Genomic DNA, 18696 nt, shown 5'->3' on the forward strand with positions numbered 1-18696 from the left:
ACAGATGTGATAGACAGTAGTGCCATGATATGTTTTAAGAAACTTGCATGGTGTGTTTAGGTACTTCATATGCATGTTTCTGTACATATATATGTATACACACACACTAATATATATAAAGCCTGAAAAGGAAATGATCAGTCTTATCTCTAAGTTTTGAAGAAGATATGTAAGTAGTTTTTGGTGAAGGAGAGCTGGGTCATTAGGGTCATTTATTCTGCAAAAGGAACAAGAGGATTAAGTCTTGCATTTAAGCCATAACCAAATCTGGTGGGATAGGTTCAGATTTATAATAGTTTGTATCATGTATAGGGAATGACTTGGTTGTGTGGAACTTTCTGGAGGGAGTGGGAAACTGCTGCTGCCCTTGGGAACATGTTGGGAATTTGGGCAGGGGGAGAGGAGAAGCTTTCAGACTACTAGGGTGGAGGAAGAATGAGATTTACAGAAAGGAGCTGGCAGCCTGCAGTTCAAAGACAGAGGAGCAAATCCATGACCCAAGCCTTGGAAGGAAACTTCCCATGGATACAGAAGGACAGTATGGTTTGCAACCAGGAAAACTGCTGAGATGGGTCCATTTTTATAATTACTCGTTTTGCATTAATTGGAGATCAACCTGGTCTATTGATCCCAGGTTTTTCATCTTTAATAACAATCAGAAGTAGCATTTATTTCAGAAGTGGATTTTTCCCTTCTGGGGTTCTCTGCCAGGTTCTGTCAAACTGCAGCTTGGGCCTCCTTAGCCAGAGGATGATGTGTCTGGGCCGTGGCTAGTAGCCACGGGTTGACCAGTCTCAGGGAACTTCTTTTGAAATATCTTTGGTTACACTTGGCTTCTGTAAAAACCTGCAGCAGGGAGTGTGATAATTTAACGATGCAGTGTAAGAGAAACACCCTCTTTGGCATGTTTTAAGCCTGCTGCCAGCTGATCTAACAACATGGCCCTCACTCGTACTTGTGAACAATAGCGACTAGCCATTCCTTATTTACCTTCTCCATAACACTGGTAGCTACGGAGCGCTGTTATACCCCTCTTTCTTCACACTTGACGGATCCCAGTCTGTGTAGCTCCTCACAGTAGAAGCTGCTCTATAACTTTGATTTGTCTTATTATCCTGTCCTTTTTTATTTCTTCCATATTTCTATGTTTACACCCACTTATATTGTGGATGTAGCACGGACTTATGCAGTGGCTGTGGCTTTTCTGTATTGTCTAATCTTTCTTTTCTAATATTTCACTAAAATCTTTGAGCACTGGGCTGATGCAAATGACTTCAAGATCTCTTTCCTGGCTGATCTTCCTGATATTTCCTGGCAGTACAAACCCAGTTTTCTGTATATATAGTTAAAATTTATTTTTGTTCTCAGCATTTGTTCATTAGTTATCACTGAGTTTCATCAGTGTTTTATTGCCTGTTTACTCATTATGTTATCATCTTTTGATGCTTTTTCACAATCTTCTCCGACTATCCTCGGAAACTGTATGTCAACAGAATGTTGACACCTCAGTTTTTTATTGCCTTTTCAAATCACTTTATGAGAGGGTTGACTAGTATAGATCCCAGCCTGAATCTTTGAGGAAGTCCATTTTGATTTGTTTTTCTTTTGTGTGAACTTTCTACTGGTATTCTTTGCTTTGTACGTTTTAACAAGTTCCTAATCCAGAAGAGAGCTTTCTGTTTCTTTCTGTGTCTGTGTGGTTTCTTCAAGAGCATTAACGGGAGACCATGTCAAAGTTTTTTTGCAAATCAAAGTGCACTGGCTGGCTGGTTCACTTTTAATCAGTGTGCACCGTCTGTTTCAGAGTCCAGTAGGTTTATAGGATGTGGAATCCATGTATGAAAATTCTACTGATTTTCTGCTAATATTTCATTTAAATATTTAAATAGTCTAAACTCAAAATCTATAAATTCATTTTTTAAATTTAATTTTTTTTTCCTTCCAGTTCTTGCCCATTTCCTCTTATAGCTTCCCCACATTCATCTGCATCCCTTTAAAAGGTGATGTTATACTCGGTGCTTTCTGTTCCTCTGGTACAAGACACAATGTGCAATTGGTTCTACTATGCAGTATAGATTTTACTCATTTGAAGGTTACTATAATAAAATCTTATCTTTCATGTGTTGGATTGGGCATGAATAAATATTTGATTATTTATTTTGGCCAGTCTTCATCCTAGTTTAATTTGTATGTGTTTTACAAGGGTGTTTGATTAATATATGCATTTTGAATGTCATAAGTTAACTGATAAATTCAAAACACTCAAGTGAGGAAGAAATTCTAATGGCCACATTTCATTAAATGCTGTGAAAGATATTTGTTAGTGTTAATTTCAGAATGAACTCTGTAATTACTGTAATTAAAAAAAAAATTTTGGCTTTTAAAGCATAAGGTGGATAGTTTCCAGGTTTAAGAGACATGAATAACTATACAATTATTTGTCTTTCTCATAAAGATCATGAAGGTGTATTTTATTTATTTAATGGAATAGACTATTACAGTGGTCTGATAGGTATTCCTTTGTAAAAGCTTTTTTTCATGTCTCATTGAGACAGTATTTTTCTAGTCAGATAGTGCTGAGAACCTCAGCATCCCATACTTTTTCTATGGCTAGTGTTAGTTTTAAATTCAAGGCATCTTCTTTTCTGCTTTTAGGAAAAAAAACTTAAAAAGGATGAAAAATTCTAGGATAAGCTAGTTGAGAGTTGAATTTATTGGAAAGAATATAGAAGTAGACACAGATGAATGTAGGCTCTTTTTGTTGGGTTCATCATATTAATAACTATTTTGAAAAATATAGTCCAAAAGAGACTTCATAGCAAGTACCCTAAAAGCTATTAGAAAAAGAGAAATGGAAGAATTACTGGTATTCACCAGGGAAAAGTTACTTAGCATGTATTTGTAATACATGATGGATTTATTGGGTATGCTGTGCTGCAAGCTGGTCATAAATAATACTTGTACCAAATGGCAAATGATATTCTCACTGCAAATTTTGTAATTTTGGGACCTTTATGTAATTTTCACAGTTCTGATGAATTTGCTAAGTGTCTTGCAGTTTAAAAGAACATCACAATACTTTTCTGCTTGTATAGAAAAGGCTGGAGAGCTGTTCTTGTTATTGTACAATCACTGGAAGATACTTGACCCATCTTGACCTCCTTCTTTCATGTTAGTTTCTCCATTTGAGTCATGCTGCCAAAATGAAAAAGTTTTTTGTTAACTGAGTATGTTTAAGATCAACTCAACTTGATACATTGCAAGTCTTTTATTTATTTATTTTTGTTTGTTTGTTTGTTTGTTTTTATTTGGGGGGAGGGGGGGGTAGGGAGTAGAGGGGCATATCAATTCCAGTCATCAAAATCCTAGAAAAACCTGACATAGAAACAGAAGCTTGTATGTTATTCAGAATAAGTAACAAGTCAATTTCACTGTTTTTCACTTTTGTGCTAGGATTTTACCAGTCTGTGTTGAGAAACCTTTGCAGTAAGAATGTTGTAACTAGCAGTAACCTGTGGTCTGTGCATGGGGTAGCAAAGTGGCTTAGAGAATTTAGAAGTCAAAACACTGGAGTGAAAACGGGCTTTTGGGTATAATTTTCCATTACCTTTGATTATAGTTGGTTATACAGTTATATCTTCACGTGTGAGAGAGTACTGAGAGTTTGAACAGAAGAATGGAACATAATTTATGAAAAGGCTAAAGAAGAAAACCTGTAGTTTTGGAGATGCTGATTGCAGGAGGAAATTTTGTCAAAGCCAATCTTTTTTTTTTTTTTTTTATGGAAATGTACCTTAATTTACCGCATTAACAGAGAGTGAAATTCAACTTAAGTCTACATAAGTCAATCAATTCCAGAAGGATGTGCTATTAAATGTTATAAAAACATAACATTTCACAACAGCTTCTGGAGTCTTACAATATTTTTTCCCTCTTAACTGAAATCTGAGCTTGTTCAGCACTCAGTATTTTCATTCACAACTTTGTTGCAGCATGATTAGTAACTGGTAACAATTACCAAGGTATGCTGCCTGCGTTATCTCTTCCTAGAAGAAGGAGTTTATCACAAAGCAAGGTGGAATCAGGCATATGGTCCTCTTGAAATGCTGTGGGGAATCCTTTATTAACATTGCACTTGCAAGGTTTGTTATAAAAAGTTATTTGTGCAATAAGAGCATAGATAAAAGCACAAAAACAACCAACCAACCAAAAAAACCCAACACCAGTTATCTGAGCAAGACCCATAAACAGTTATCTGCGCAAAGCTCAGCATTTTGGGGACAAAGTGGATCTCACCAAGTAGTTTTTTTTAAGCTAGTCTTCTAACGTTTTAAAATAATAATTCCCCCCCCCCCCCCCCCCCCCCCCCAGTTGCTTAGGAAGATGCCAGCTAAAATACATGAATACACTACAGAAAAATAAATCGGCACTTTCTGTAGAATGCTGCAATTTGTGTTCCCTCATTCTTCGCAGTTTCTGACAGCAATCTGTATTATGTTCTTCAGAGTTTCAATATTTTTCTCCCAGGAGAGCTCATCTTATATTTCCTGGCACTGCAGCCAGAAACTTGTCAGTAAGATATTTTTTAATACCAATTTAACTTTCTCTAACACAATTACTCTTGTAATCAGAATGATAATTACAGTCTTTCATCTGTTTTTAAGTTGTTATTTTTAATTCTTTAGCTTGAGCAACTGAGAATGTCATTAGTTCAATCCCCATGTATAACTTCCAACCATAGCACTACAGCAATATTTATTTTCTCTCATGAAATAGTATCTTCTTTGGCTTCTTGACCGTCTTCTCCCAGCTTACTTCCCTAACTTTAATGTCTGTAATGTTACTTTTAGTCATCATCTTCCTTGACCGGGTAATTTATTGAAAGAAAAAAACAGTGATTTGTGTAAAGCTTGTGTCTTGTGGCAATTCTGTTTAGAATATATAACAATGATTAATGCAATCATATTTAAAAAAAAAAAAAGTGGTGGTGTTTAGTAAATTAGTGTTTGTTGTTGTTTTTCTACATTGAAGGCGCTGTGTTTCTGAAGTGTAGCCTGGAGGATTTGAAAATACTGTCTCATCATCCAAAAAAATACTGTCTCTCGTGCCTGCAGGTAGCTGGAGAAGAACTGTAAGGTTTTGTAACAACGAATCATTCAGTGGGTAGTCTGCCAGAATGCAGTGCTGATTCCTTGCTGTAGGAATTCGAGGCCATTGAATGGAGCAGGTTGACAGATTCAAAAGGAAAAGGAACTTTGCATAATCTGTAAGTTGTGAAATGCTTTTGTGCATGATATCCTAACTGTCAGAAGTCTACATGGATTCTGAAAGAGTGATCAGAGATATGCAAAGACCAAAAAAATCAGTAAAGAATATTTTGAGAAATTGCAGATAGCTCAGGAATATTCTCATCTTGAGGTGGCTGTGATTGTCAGTGGCAAGATAGTGACTAGATGAACAGATACGGTCTAATTTACTTGGTGTGAACCATTCTCATGTTCCCTGGTAACTTTTGGCTGCAAGAGCAACACAGCTTTAGTTTATGCTGCTTGTTGTAAAGCAGGAGTCGGAGAGAGCACAGGACTGTGTTTTTGTGAGATTTTAAAGAGAAAGTTTTAATCGAGAATTTTTCACAAAGGTGCTTTTTCTCCTTTTCTTCAGCTCAGCACTTGAAAAAAAACCCTACCCACCATCAAGTAACGGCCATATGAAGTAGTTTCTCTTAGTTTCCTATGGAAACAGATCTGAGATACATTCTCAAATCTCTAGTGTAATAGGTGGAAAAAAACACTTGATTTGAAAAAAATAAGTTAATAGAGGAAATCAGTTCATGTCTAAAGTGTTTTAGTTACTGCATTAAGAATCCATCCACATAAGACTAGTGCACATCCATCTATTGCAGAAGGATGAAATTTAAGGTTGCTGTCTCGGTCTGTTGCACTAGCAGAGTGTCAGCACACCAATAAAGGTGTGCTTTTACTGTGCATTATTTTTAATGTCCATAGGTAGATGTGAAAAGGATGCTTTGGGAACAGCTTCTAGATTATATTTTTCATAAAAGAAACACAACTTTAAAAATGGTTTTAGGTTTTGGATGACAGAAAGAGAAGTACAGAATGCCAGAACACCGGAGCAACTGCTGGATCAGAGATGGGAGCAGTAATCCACCTAGCGCTATTTCTTCCCTTTGATGGCGATTAGAACCACATGCTCCAAAGGAAAATGCTTGTAATGGGCAATTAAAGGATCTGCACATAGCAGGCTTTTTTTCCTCTGCCCTCCCTCCCCCAGTTGCCATAAATTACTGGTTGGCCTTTACTCTGACATGCAAGTCTGACAAAACCTAGAAGGAACAGGAAATGACCTAAGTGTGGTTTTAGCCAGTTTTTTTCATTAGCTACATAAAGGAGGGGGGAGAGGAAAGAAAAAACACACAGAAAAAAACCACTTTCCCTTAATAAGCAAAACACCTTTTAAACCTTTTCGAAACATTTGAAGATCTCATAAAATATCGAAAGGATGTTCTGAGCAAATAAAACAAACAAAAAAAAAAAAGAGAAAGAAAAGAGAAGAAATCTGTAAACTTTCTGCAACAGACAAAGTGGAAGCTGACCTGCTGATACTCCTGGTTACAAAAGCAGAAGTGTCATGTCTTGTTTAAAAAACAAAACAAAACCCAACCAACCAAACAACAAAAAAGTATTATTCCACCCACCTGTAAGCATTAATGTTAACTTTCTCAATAAGCCTGCTAAAGGCTTATTTGAAAGTTAACCTAACCTATCAGTGGAGTGTTTTTCCTCTGTTTTTGTATCTGGTGGGTATGTTGGAGTCTAGTGAAAACATTATGGTAGCCAGGCATCTGTGTGCTCCTGTCTCATTCTTATCTGTGCAGGCAAGTATGTTGCACATCCTATATAATGTATCAAATAGATATTTAATAAAACAAGTAGGAGCAACTCTCTTTCCATTGAAGGAATATTTTAGATTCCTTACAAAAGCTAGGATAATGCCTTTCATGAATGAGTTCAGTCAAGTCAGTGGAAGAGGCCAGGACGTGACCATGTCTCTTCACTATAAGCAGCCAGACCTCAGAACCAGGAAAGCATACTCGCTTTCTCCTCAAAGGGCGAGCCTATCTGCAGACTTCACAACCTGTTACCCATTTTACAGCCTTGGACACATAAATTGTATAGAGTCTGGAAGTGATAAGTGCTAGGATTCTAAAAAAATCCTATTTTTTATCCTGTCCCATTTATTTTCCTGGGAAGGTTTAGAGGTTAGTGAAATATCATCGTGACTCTAAATGCCTTAATTATCATACTGAATGCTTTTCGAAGTGCCATATCTTGCCTTGTTTGTGATAATCTTCTCAAGTGGCTGTTGTTCTGGCTGCAGCAGGGTGTTGTCTTATCTAAGTAATGCTGCTGCTTTGACAAAGTCATTGTTTGGTTGTATCACCATTAGTCTTGTACAGAATATAACTTTACTTACTGGAATAGAGTTTTTCAAAATCTGCCATTTCTACACAGAGTAAAAAAAAATCGTATTAAATAAGATAGGACTTCTAGGTTATATGCTGCTGTGTTTGCTTTTGCATCATGAAACTACAGGGATTTATAAAGCCAATTGATTTTGAACTGTCACAAAAGAACATTTAAAAATAAAAGCAATGAACCTAGCATCAGTCTTGGTTGACAGGCAGTCATGAAAAGAAATGGATGTGTAATGCAACCTTTCTTGGATTTTTCAGTAAATTAGTTTCTCATCTGGTTGTAGAATTCTGCTTTTGAATGAGGTGATGCTCTACAGAGTTGATTTCTGAATCAAGTTGCTATGGTGTTGGTTTCATTGTTTAGGTAATTCTCTGTTGGTTGCTATGGAAATGCTTATTTACGGAGCTGATGCCTAACCATGTCAGCCAGATGCTACTAGCAGCTGGGAACCTTTCATATTTCATCAATGAAAGACTTGGTCAGAAGTAGAAACTCATTTTTCTACTCACTTGTTCTCCAAGAAAATTTGAGAGCATGGAACGCAAATGGGTGCTGTCAAATCAGATGAGTTTTCTTCTTCCCAGCGAGCATTAGCAAGCACGCCGCATCTCCTGAGCGACATTGAAACCAACGCCTCCTGTTACCTGCGGTAGGCAATCAGACAGCACAGTCACTGATGTTAGCGGTGTGTATGGCCTCATATGGACTGCACACTTCAGCGCAGTAGGGTATGTGGCATATTTCTAAGTTATATTCTAGTTTGAAAATTGCTTTTTAGTTTTATAAGCTCTGAAACTTTTTTTGTAGTCACTGCATAAGCATGGATATTGTCCTTTGTATAACTCTGGAAATTTTATGCTTTTAAATGCATAAAAGTAGGTAATTCTTGACTAGTTAAGATATTATGGATTTGTATTTTATGTTAAGCTAAATTACTCTCAAAATATCATCACAGCTATGTACCTAATATAGTATGACTTGAGCATTAAAGCTGAAAAAAAATGTTTAAAAATGCTTGAGTGTCAATAGTAATTTCAGTGGTTCTAACTTGAGCAAAGTAAAACCTGTAAGCTTTTATTGTGCTTAAACTTTTAGAAGATTAAAATGCTCCTCAAACAAGTCTTTAGCCAAAGGGAGCTGTGGCAGTCATGGGAAGAAGATCCAAAAGGATTCCCCCCCCAGCTTCTGGAACTCGCCCGTTACAGGCCCTGCGAACACTGGCTGCACCGTGATAGGAACATAACTTTCTGTATAGAAAAATATTCTAAAGAAACAAACAACCTCCCCCTCCTCCCCCCCCAAACTGCCATTTTTCTTTGACTGTTTTATCCCACTTTTCACCTGGTTTTTGTTTATTTAGGCTATAAGCTCCTAGGAAGAGTGATTTTATTTTTTCCTTACTTTTCATTTGTAAAAATTACAATTGCTTGTTCCTGTTGCTGCGTGAACTATAAACTGTATTAGGAAAGGCCTTTAATGCTGTTAACTTGTGTACATTTTTAACAAATGTTTCTGGTGTTGCTAACAACATGTGCTTTGCCAAAGTGCCATGCTTAAGCTTTGGTAATTCTCAGGTTGTTATTCGACAATCAGCCTTTTTCTTTTCTTCTCATTTAGTTTCCTTCTTTTCTTTCTGTTCTCTTGTTCGTTTTCTCTTCCTTTCCTCTTCTTCCCTCCTCCTCCCGCCCCCCCCCCCCCCCCTTTCTTTTCTGTTTCTCCCAGTAAATTACAAATAGTGTCAGACTCACTGATTCTTAAACTCTTATGTTCAAATTGTAAGGCATTCCTCTGGAGTAATGGGAATGCTGTTTTCATTGTTTGAGAAACTCAGTATATAAACCAAAGATATCTGTCCAGGTCTCCATAGATCTGACTAAACATCCATCGAACTGAATATAGCAATTCATTCCTCAGAATAGTGACTCTAAGTTGGTTGTTAAGCTTTAACAGTTATTTTCCAGCCTTTTAACTTTATTTCCAGTGATGTAAATTCCCTCTGTGGTACTCTTAGTCTGGTTGACACGTTTCTGTTCAACCTAAAGCCATCCTCAGCCAACTGCGTCTAAATCAGAAAAGGCCACTTGTACTTCAAGTTCTTGTAAGCTGCTTTGTCTCATTTTAACTGCATTGAAATTTATTTTATAGACTAGACAGATTTGTTTAGTATATTTAAGCAGATACAGCCCCTGACTGTTAATGAACATACTGTTATAGGTGTTTGATTTTTGTTTGCTTGTTCGTTTTATTAACTTTATTTCAAAAACATGACCAGCTTGACAGGCAATTAGATAAAAACAGGAAAGTGTGCTCATTGCTCCAGGATGAGCAGGGAGTCTCCAGGATTAGCATCGGGCTGAGATGAGAATTTATCCTGCAGGCTGACTGGTAATTTGTTGTACGTGATTTTGGGGGGGAAGGCTGTAGCTTTCTAACCTTACCGGAAATTCATAAGCATTATCAGAGCTCCCCACAATTTTGTTTTTGAAGGAGTTTGCGGTCCTGTGACTTTTGTGATGGTGGCACTGCAAATTGATGCTCGGAAGAGGTGTGTGAGTTGCTAAGCAGAGGTTTGCAATGTAGCTTGGAGCCTTAATGACTCAAGTCCCTCATAGGTCAGGTGTTTCTTGATGCAGGAGGTAAGGAAGAATGTTGTGTGCAAGTGGGTTACAAAATCTTGGTATTACAGAGCACAGATCTTTCTGCAACACGTCTAATGGTTGCAAAATCACAAATTGCTGAGGCTCTGCCTAAGACCTATTTTAAGGTCTGTTCACATTAAGTTAAAATAAACTGTACCCTTTTACTCCTGTTCTGCTCTAGGATTGACGGATTAATGCAATTTTGGGAATACTTTGTAACTTTCTACAGATGATCCACAGTAATTAATTAAAGGCTTAACTGCCAAACTCTCAAAAATAAAAATTCTGGAAATGCAGCTTTTTTTTTGTTTGTTTGTTTGTTTGTTTGTTTTTTACTATGCCAGAGTGAAGTTGCAAGGCATGGTATTAAGCTAATTGAGCTAAATCTGGTGGGTAGTGAGAAAGTAAGTATAGCTTCCTTACAGGTACTTTCTGACTAGAATGGTAAGGAGTGAAACAGAGATGATTTTGTGAAAAGTAGAATTTATCAGCTGATAACCTTTAAAACTCATCCCTTCCCTCAAACCATTTCAGCTCTGCAGAAGGTCTGTGAAAGAATATGCTGCTGGTTTCTGTTCCTTTCTCTCCAAGTTGTTTTGGGGGCAGGCCTTCTGGATTTGAGTGCCATCTTGTGGTCTATTATCAGCTTCTAAGAAAAAGTAATAAACCCCCCTCTCATTATTAACCTGTGAGGTTTTGAGTAATACAGTGATTTACCAAGTTGTATTTACCATGGAAAAATATTTATTGTGGGGGGATTGGACTAGATGATCTTTCAAGGTCCCTTCAAATTCCTAACATTCTGTGATTGTGATCTACACTTTTTCGCTGTGCTTGGTGGAAGAGATTGTTACTTTGCACCTACAACTTTCATCAGCTAATTTAATTATTTCAGTGTGTGCCACATGGAAGGGGCTCTGAAAATTTTACAGCTAACATAGACTGTGCTATCCTGGTAGCTGCAGTGAAATAATATACCTGTCTTCTCTCAGGACATTTGGCTTTTAATTAATGGCAATGGATAATGAATTTATATATATATATGTGTATATATATATATATATGTTGGTAACACGTAGGTGAATTTGTGTCTGTTTATTTCAAAACTGTTTTAGTTTGTTTTCTGTGAAAATTGAGATCAGTGGCAAAGCTCAATTCTTCTGGTTTAAATGCCAATAGAAAATTTTCAGTCATGAAACCAAGCTGTGAAATTTTTCATTCAAATAAAGTTGTGTGGAAAATTGTGTGGTGACCTGCCATTTAAAATAGCAATTCATTATTTGCATTGGAAGTAGATTTTGCATGAACTGTGTACGTTATTTTACCTTGTGTATACTGTATCAGTATAGGACACAAAGTTTAGCAGGAACACTTTTCACTGAGTATTTTATGCCTCTCAAACTTTGAACTTTTTTCTCTACCAGCGTAGAGCTAAAACAAAAAGGAAGCCTTTGAACTTCTTTAGTCCTATGATCGATTCTCCAAAATCTTAACAGCACAGCTTATATGAAAGCGTGTAAGTATATGTATGCACATCTGTATGCGTGCACAGACAGACATGCACACAAGAAAGATCCTGATGGCTGAAAGGATTAATAAAGGATGTGTTGTGTCATAAAAGGAGCTGCATTTAAAGGCTTGGTACAGAAACTTTCTGGAGTTAATAAAATGCCCATGCTGTTGCTAAGATCTTGCTTACAATAAGTAAATAAAATCAGCTAAGGTACCACGTTTCATATTAGAAGAGCTGGGGGAAGGGAAGCCTCCCATGTGTCCCGTAATGGAGGTTGCAAGCAAGCTGACAAGGTTGCTGATGCAGCTAACAAAACTCGTGCGGACACCCGGTCATCCTGGCTGGTTAAGACAAAAGTCAGTGAAAAGCGGATGGGCACAGTCACCATGCCCATGCTGAGCACACAATGAAACCACAAGGTCTAGCTATGTTTGACTTAAGTAAGTGTCAATCTGGAAAGAGAAACTTAAGAATGAAGAAGAGTTTTTTTCATTTTTTTAAATTTTTTTTTAACTGTCCAGCTGGACAACCAGGAGGTAAAAACCTTAATCTTTAAAATGATCTGGCTAAAACCTAATGCCTCATGCAAAATGGGTATGGCCAGGTAGTGTTGGTTGCAATTGTCACGCTCCTCACTGACAGGCTAACAGTCACCTTTTCTGTTTATTTTTTCAAGTCTTGATGTACGAGGCAAAGGTAGCTAGGTTAATCACAACCCAAAACCTCGAATTCTTGATTCTTGGGTCTAGATCTGCTCCCTTCATGTAATAAGGCCTTGTTATAGCGTAACTTGTTCCCAGTCTAAGCGCATGCCTAGCAATCAGTTTTCACAGCAAGTGGATGTCATCACTAATAACTTTAAATGTGATGTTTAATGGTGTCTGTGTGAAGGTAACAGAAAAGAAAAGGAGCCAGTGAATGCTGCCCTTGCCTGAGTGCCACTGATGCTCAGCCCGCAATTCTTTACACTTTCTACACCTTCTGCTGGACCAGTGCCAGTCTGGAACTTTGAGACTGCCTCATGAAAAGCTGTTAGTCTTGGAGGAACAAAACTAAACAGAGCTCTCACCTATTTTATTAAAAAAAAATAAAATAAAAAAAATAAAAGGCAGGGCGGGGGGAGGTAGGCAAACAAAAGTTCCAGGACTGCAGAATATGAACTAGCATGCAGGGATATTGATACCTCATTCATGATCTGTAGTTATAGATGGAAGAGAGGAAAAAAGGGTTGTCTTTATATTCATTTAATTTGTGAATGCATGTTGCGCAAATGAATTCATTTATCAGAATAATTAGAACCTTGTCTACCAGGATATTTTAGTGCCTGTCAAGAAGTCAGAAAGACTGAACACTTTTGAAACCTAACAGACATCTGAGTTTAATTTCTTTTATGCTGTTTTGATTTTTGCTCCCTGTAGAAGAAAAGTTAAGTGAGCACTGTTGACATACTTGAAGCTGATAGTATCTTTAGATTGTGTTGCTGACGTTTCTTTGTGGGTTTGGTGGGTTTTGTGAAGTTATTTGGCACGTAGATCTGTAGCCATATTCAAGTAGAAACTAACAAAACACTCCTCCTGCAAGATAATGCTTTTTAAAATACAGATAAATTGTTTTTAACCTGAAGTACTGGGAAGCCTTTTGGTTTTATTTATTTATTTATTTATTTAAGCGAATGATGTTAATGTAGTGCTTTCTGAACAGAGTTTACAAAATTGCTACTGTTTGAATTGTTCTGAAAAGAAAACAAATGTTTTAAATTGCATTCTCTACGATATGTTTAAGAGAATAGAATATTAATGCAGCTGGTATAGATTGCTACAAGCTGTGAAATTCATGCAGTTGTGTTAAAGAACTATTTTTCTGCTTAGTTTCTATTTATATTTCCTACAATATATAAATACAATGAACTTATTTAACTTCTAGCCAATGTCATTACAGATGCTATATTTCATTAGATTTACAGAGCAGGGAAAAACAATAGTCACACAGCCTGACCATGTGTACGTAATAGGTTGTTGTAATTTAATGTGACTAGTGACACTGGATCTGTGTAATAGGCATTTTTTTCCACAGAGCTGCTGCTGAAGTTCTGAATGGTGGACAAATAGTTGATGCAATGTATTAGAATTCTACCAAAACCTTCACAGTTGTAACTGTGAAAATAGGCCCAGAAAAAAATGCATGCAAATCAGTTTAGTTCAAGACTAAAGACATTCATTCAGAAGGGTAATTTTATCAAAATCTGTATATTCATATGGAACGCTTATGTAGGGAAGTGCATGTACTGCCAGGAGATATTTGTTTTCGTAATTTCTGTGGATATATTTCTTTACTCCTTCTGTTGTATTTAATTTTTATTTAATATCTTAATGCTGGAGAACAAATGTATAAAAAATGAGTTGGGACTTGGACTCAAAAAAGATCAAAATATTGCACAATATTTTAACATTTATTATTTGTAATATTTATTTTTATTAAAAATATTGAAAATGAGCAAAATGTGAGTGCAAAATATTGTACTGGGAAGGTACTTGGACAAAGTGACAAAGATGGCCTGCTTTCTCAGCTGGAGAGCACTTGGTTGCTGCTTGCAGCCCATTTCACAGTTTAGTGTGCTAGTCAGTGCGAGGCCACCTCCAGTGATGCTAGTTCCCACCTTGATGGACTTAGCTGTATTAAGGACTTTTCCTGTTATGGACCCACTCATGCATGTGCATATCTCAGATGACTCTTCTCCCTTCTGCTGCTCCTCTTAGGAATTAAAAAGTGAAGGGCTTTTTCCTAGATTGTCCTCTAAAAAATAAATGTGTTCTGTGAGCAACAGAAATAGCAAATGATGATTTTTAGGGCTTTCTGTCCACCTTTCACCCCGTACCTCTGTCACAATATCTCAGCTTCCTTACATTCAGTGTTTCCTCTGAGCCTCCTCTGACCAAAATGGCCAATAAAATATTATGACTCATGAGTATGTAGGCTCCCCTGTTGGTCAGATGAGTCAAAAAGTTATGGGACAAGAAAAAGATGGAGGAACCAGACAGGCAGTTTGGTTGCTCAATTATATAATATATATGCTCAGTCTTCTATTTATATAAATATATATGTCCGCCCCATATGTAAAATATTATTTATAAATATATATAACTTTTGTAGAAATTCTTGTCTAAATATCTGTCCTACCACGGAATTGCTAGCTTCCATCTATCGGCTGTTGCAGGGTCCTTGTTCATGTATGTTAATAAACTATATAAAGATTCTATAATTGGAGTAATAAGTGAGCTTAAATGAAAATTGTAGGTTCAAACCTGCAGAAATTTGTGTTGGTAATCCCATGTATGCAGAACCATTTGAAAAATTTCAGTGGCTTCTTTTTGAACACTTTTTTGACAAGCTAGGTAAAATACATGGGAAAACTTTTGTTCTCCTCATGCATTTTTTGTAGGATTTTAATATTGTAGTATTTTTAGTTTTCTTTTTTAAAGAAAAGTCTTTCATCTGTTTTTATATTTTCCCATTTTTTTCTTAAAATTTTATTTACAGTTTCTTAAATTGTATTATTCACAACTGTGTCAAATATTCTATGAATTATATTTTTCATAGATTTAGCAAAATTTCAATTTGTAAAAATTCTGAAACATAAATTTGTTGATGAGGATGTTTAAAGTATTTCCTAATCATGAAATTTATGGGATTTTCCTAAAAATAGAATTGCAGTGAATTTCTACAGTTAGAAATTCCTGGGACTAAATTAAAACAAATGCTGTGCTATAAGCTGTTCCTTTCATGGATTTGAAAATTAATGCAAAGTGTTTCCTCTAACTTGTGTTTTACTGTTGTGAGCTTATTGCAGCAGTTTATTTTATTAGTACAGGTATTTACTTGTAAATTCACTTTAATGTTGAGACACCTATTATATTAGTTTTTTTACTCTATGCTTGTGTACTTCATGTAGGAAGTTCTACTGTGAGATTTGTCAAGCCTGGTACAGCCCACATCCTGAAGGGAAAAGCATATGCTATTATGCTTCTTTTTTCTCACTACCTTTGGAGTATATTTTATAGTTTAAGGAGGAAAACACTGTTGATACACTTTTCCTTTCCCAAGTCTAGTAGCTATATACTGGTTCTCTTGATAATTTACCTACGTTTATAAAATATATTGGAGATTTTAGAATAGATTTGCTTATATAAGTCTAGGTGAATAGAAACAGGGAAGCTCTATCACCGAATAATTTAGTGTGTGTCTCAGATGTTCTGTCAACAATCCAGAAATATTGAAATAAGTCTATATATTTATGTCATCATCAAGACGTCTCTGTCATACACAATTTCTTCAAATGTTTCTTTAGGACTTCTGCTGTGGTAGCATTAACTGAGAAAATGACCTCATTTTCATATGAAAAAACATGAAGAAAGAAGCATTTTATGTTACCTCATATAATCAAGATTTATTCTGTATTAACGTATCACCTGTTACTCTTTTTTTTTTTTTTTTTTATACAGATGATACTTTGGGATTGGGATTTGAAGCAATGGTACAAGCCCTATTACCAGGTCAGTGTGTTGTGAATTTAATTATTCTTTTATGAATTTGTCTGAGCACAGACTTCTCTGTAAACTGTTAGATTTATCTATGGATATTTTCGTTACCGAAGTTGTCCTAGTACTTTCTAGCTCTACATACCTATGTAGCAGTAACTAACTATTTAGCAGTCTGACCAAGGTGACAAGGATCTGATTTTGGTGGTGTACATGAGACCAATATCAAACCCAGTTAATATGGGAGTGTGGGGGGATTTTTGTTGTTTTTGTTTTGTTTTGTTTAAACAGTCATTAGCATAAGGTTAGGGAGTGATTCTCCAGCTATGTCATCAAACTCAGGCCCACAAGGATCTCACCTTTCTTCCTGATTGCTTGTTTCTCTTTCTCTTTCTTGTGTCAGTACTGGCATCTAACTAGCTATTACTGCTCATCTTCAGGGAGCTTTGCCAAATAAAAACTAATGATAGTTTTTGATAAATTTTTTAGGATTTGTTTCAGTAGATTTAGAAATAATAACAATAATGAGGTTGTAGAAGTGGTACCTCTGTGAAGGTCTTTTAAATTTTTTTCCACCAAATTTTCTGTTGGTATTGGAATACTTAATATGGAATACTAAATTTAATTCTAAGAAAAAATAATAAAAAAAATGAGAGAAGAATAATTGAGACAGGTTCTTTATTTTAAAAAGAGAAAAATAAACTGGTAGCTAGCTTTGAATTCTGAAATATTTATCTTATTGCATGAGAAATATTTGCAAAAAATTTTTGAGGTATTGTCTATTGTTTTTCTGTAAAAGAAAATTATTTTCTTTATTTTTTAACTTGTAATTGGATAAGATGCTTATTTAAAACTTAAAACGAAGTGAAACTATTTGTCATGTTGATAGTTTGCAACAATTCCATCTGTTTTAGAATGTTGGCAGTGGAAATGGAGTTGATCTTTCAGTACTAAATGAGGCTCGGAGCATGCTAACAGACCTCCTGACTGACCCATCCCTTCCACCGCAAGTGATTTCTTCCCTTCGAAGCATTAATAGTTTGATTGGTGCATTCTCAGCCACATGCAGGCCAAAGGCCAATCCATTCACACCATTTCCTGGTTTCTTCCCATGTCCTGAAGTAGAAGATCCTGCTGAAAAAGGAGACCGAAAGCTGTTCAAGGTCAAATGACTTTAATTGTCACTATATATATGTGTTGCAATTTAAAAAAAAAAAAAAAAAAGAAAAAATCATCTGGAAACAATGCTTCTGTATTTATAGCAGTTTCATTGCTGAGTACCTGCACTATGCTTAAAGTCAAAAGAAAGAAGATGTGAAAATTCGTTTTCTGAAATGCAGATGTATACCAAGGTGCAAATTCAAATGATTGATGGGTAGACAGGTAAAAAGCACCTGTCTGCATTCTGAACACACTTTCTCAAAATAAACACAGGGTTTAAAAAAAAAAAAGCAAATATTGTTAGAACACAATATTTTCATATTTTCTTCTTATATGGGTTAAACAGGGCTGTTCTTATTTCTCTTGCATTCTTGCTCTAACAATTGTTAGATATGTTGACTAACCAATTACATTTTTTTTCAAAATAAATTCATTTTTTGTAAACATCAAATTAACCATCAAACAGAAGTAAATCAGCTATGTAAAACATTCACTTCTTCCTACGGAGCACATCACATTGTGGGGCGAGTGTGTAAATCTATTTATTATACGACACATTAAGGAACACGGTGGAAAAACATTCAAATATACAAACTCAGCTGTGGTGCACCAGAGCTAATAATTCTAGAGTTGCATGGTGCTGACAGCTCGAAACTGGTTATTGCAGAGGCTGGTGCAGGAAGTCCCTGCGCTGCAGGTGCTTCTACTTCCAGGCAGTGGGCAGGTTGCCCCAAACTGCTCAGCTTGTTGGCTTAGTATTTCAGGGTCAGATAAACTGCTTCATGAGCCAGATTCAGTGCAGGTATTGGGGACTTATTTCAATATTGTGCTAACACACGTGCTTGTTTCAGGGAGTGGACTTTTCTCTTTCGCTGTTGGGGATTTTCAGCTGTGCTCCTCGTGTTGCAAGAGAGCACACAGGTTGGATTGATATGGTCCACTGACACAGAAGTCCATTCTAAGCCTGAGAGCACATAGTGCTCAATGTTGCGTTATAACCAAAGGCTGGGCTCAAACAATTTGCCTGCTTTCCCTGGGCTAAATGCCCAGGGTAGAGGAATTTTTGAGTTTGCTTTACAATTACAACTGTTTCCTCTACTTTTCTGGAGATTGTCTTAAGACATCAGTCCATTCTATCTTTGTTAGACAATTCATATATGCAGTGTGCCGTCGCTGCCAACCAAGCTGCTTACTGCATACAACTTCATATTTGACAGATTTCAGATATACATTTTGATTTTGTTTGCTTACGCTATTTCTGCCTAGCAAATCGCTCTTCAAGAGTGCATGGCTTAGTTGACTCCTGTTGCTCCCTGTCTGAAGATTTTGCTGTAACTGGTTTAGGTAGGTTA

The 18696-nt window shown here is 36.3% G+C and overlaps 1 protein-coding gene across 18 annotated transcripts in view; it reads left to right on the plus strand.

The window, feature by feature from the left end:
* Window positions 1–18696, plus strand: part of PDE3B (phosphodiesterase 3B) — a 107937-nt gene that overhangs the window by 49933 nt on the left and 39308 nt on the right. For 17 of the 18 annotated variants that reach the window (XR_013952284.1, XR_013952285.1, XR_013952286.1 and 14 more), the window contains exons 2-3: window positions 16148–16198; window positions 17098–17346. Coding sequence is in view for 2 of the 18 variants with exons in the window: in XM_080595794.1 (XP_080451920.1) it covers window positions 16148–16198; window positions 17098–17346 (300 nt within the window). In the remaining 16 variants the exon portion in view is untranslated. The remainder of the gene's footprint in view (window positions 1–16147; window positions 16199–17097; window positions 17347–18696) is intronic. The other variant, XM_080595795.1, reaches the window with a different exon arrangement.

Source organism: Anser brachyrhynchus, assembly GCF_964034855.1.
Source record: "Anser brachyrhynchus genome assembly, chromosome: 5".
NCBI lineage: Eukaryota > Metazoa > Chordata > Aves > Anseriformes > Anatidae > Anser > Anser brachyrhynchus.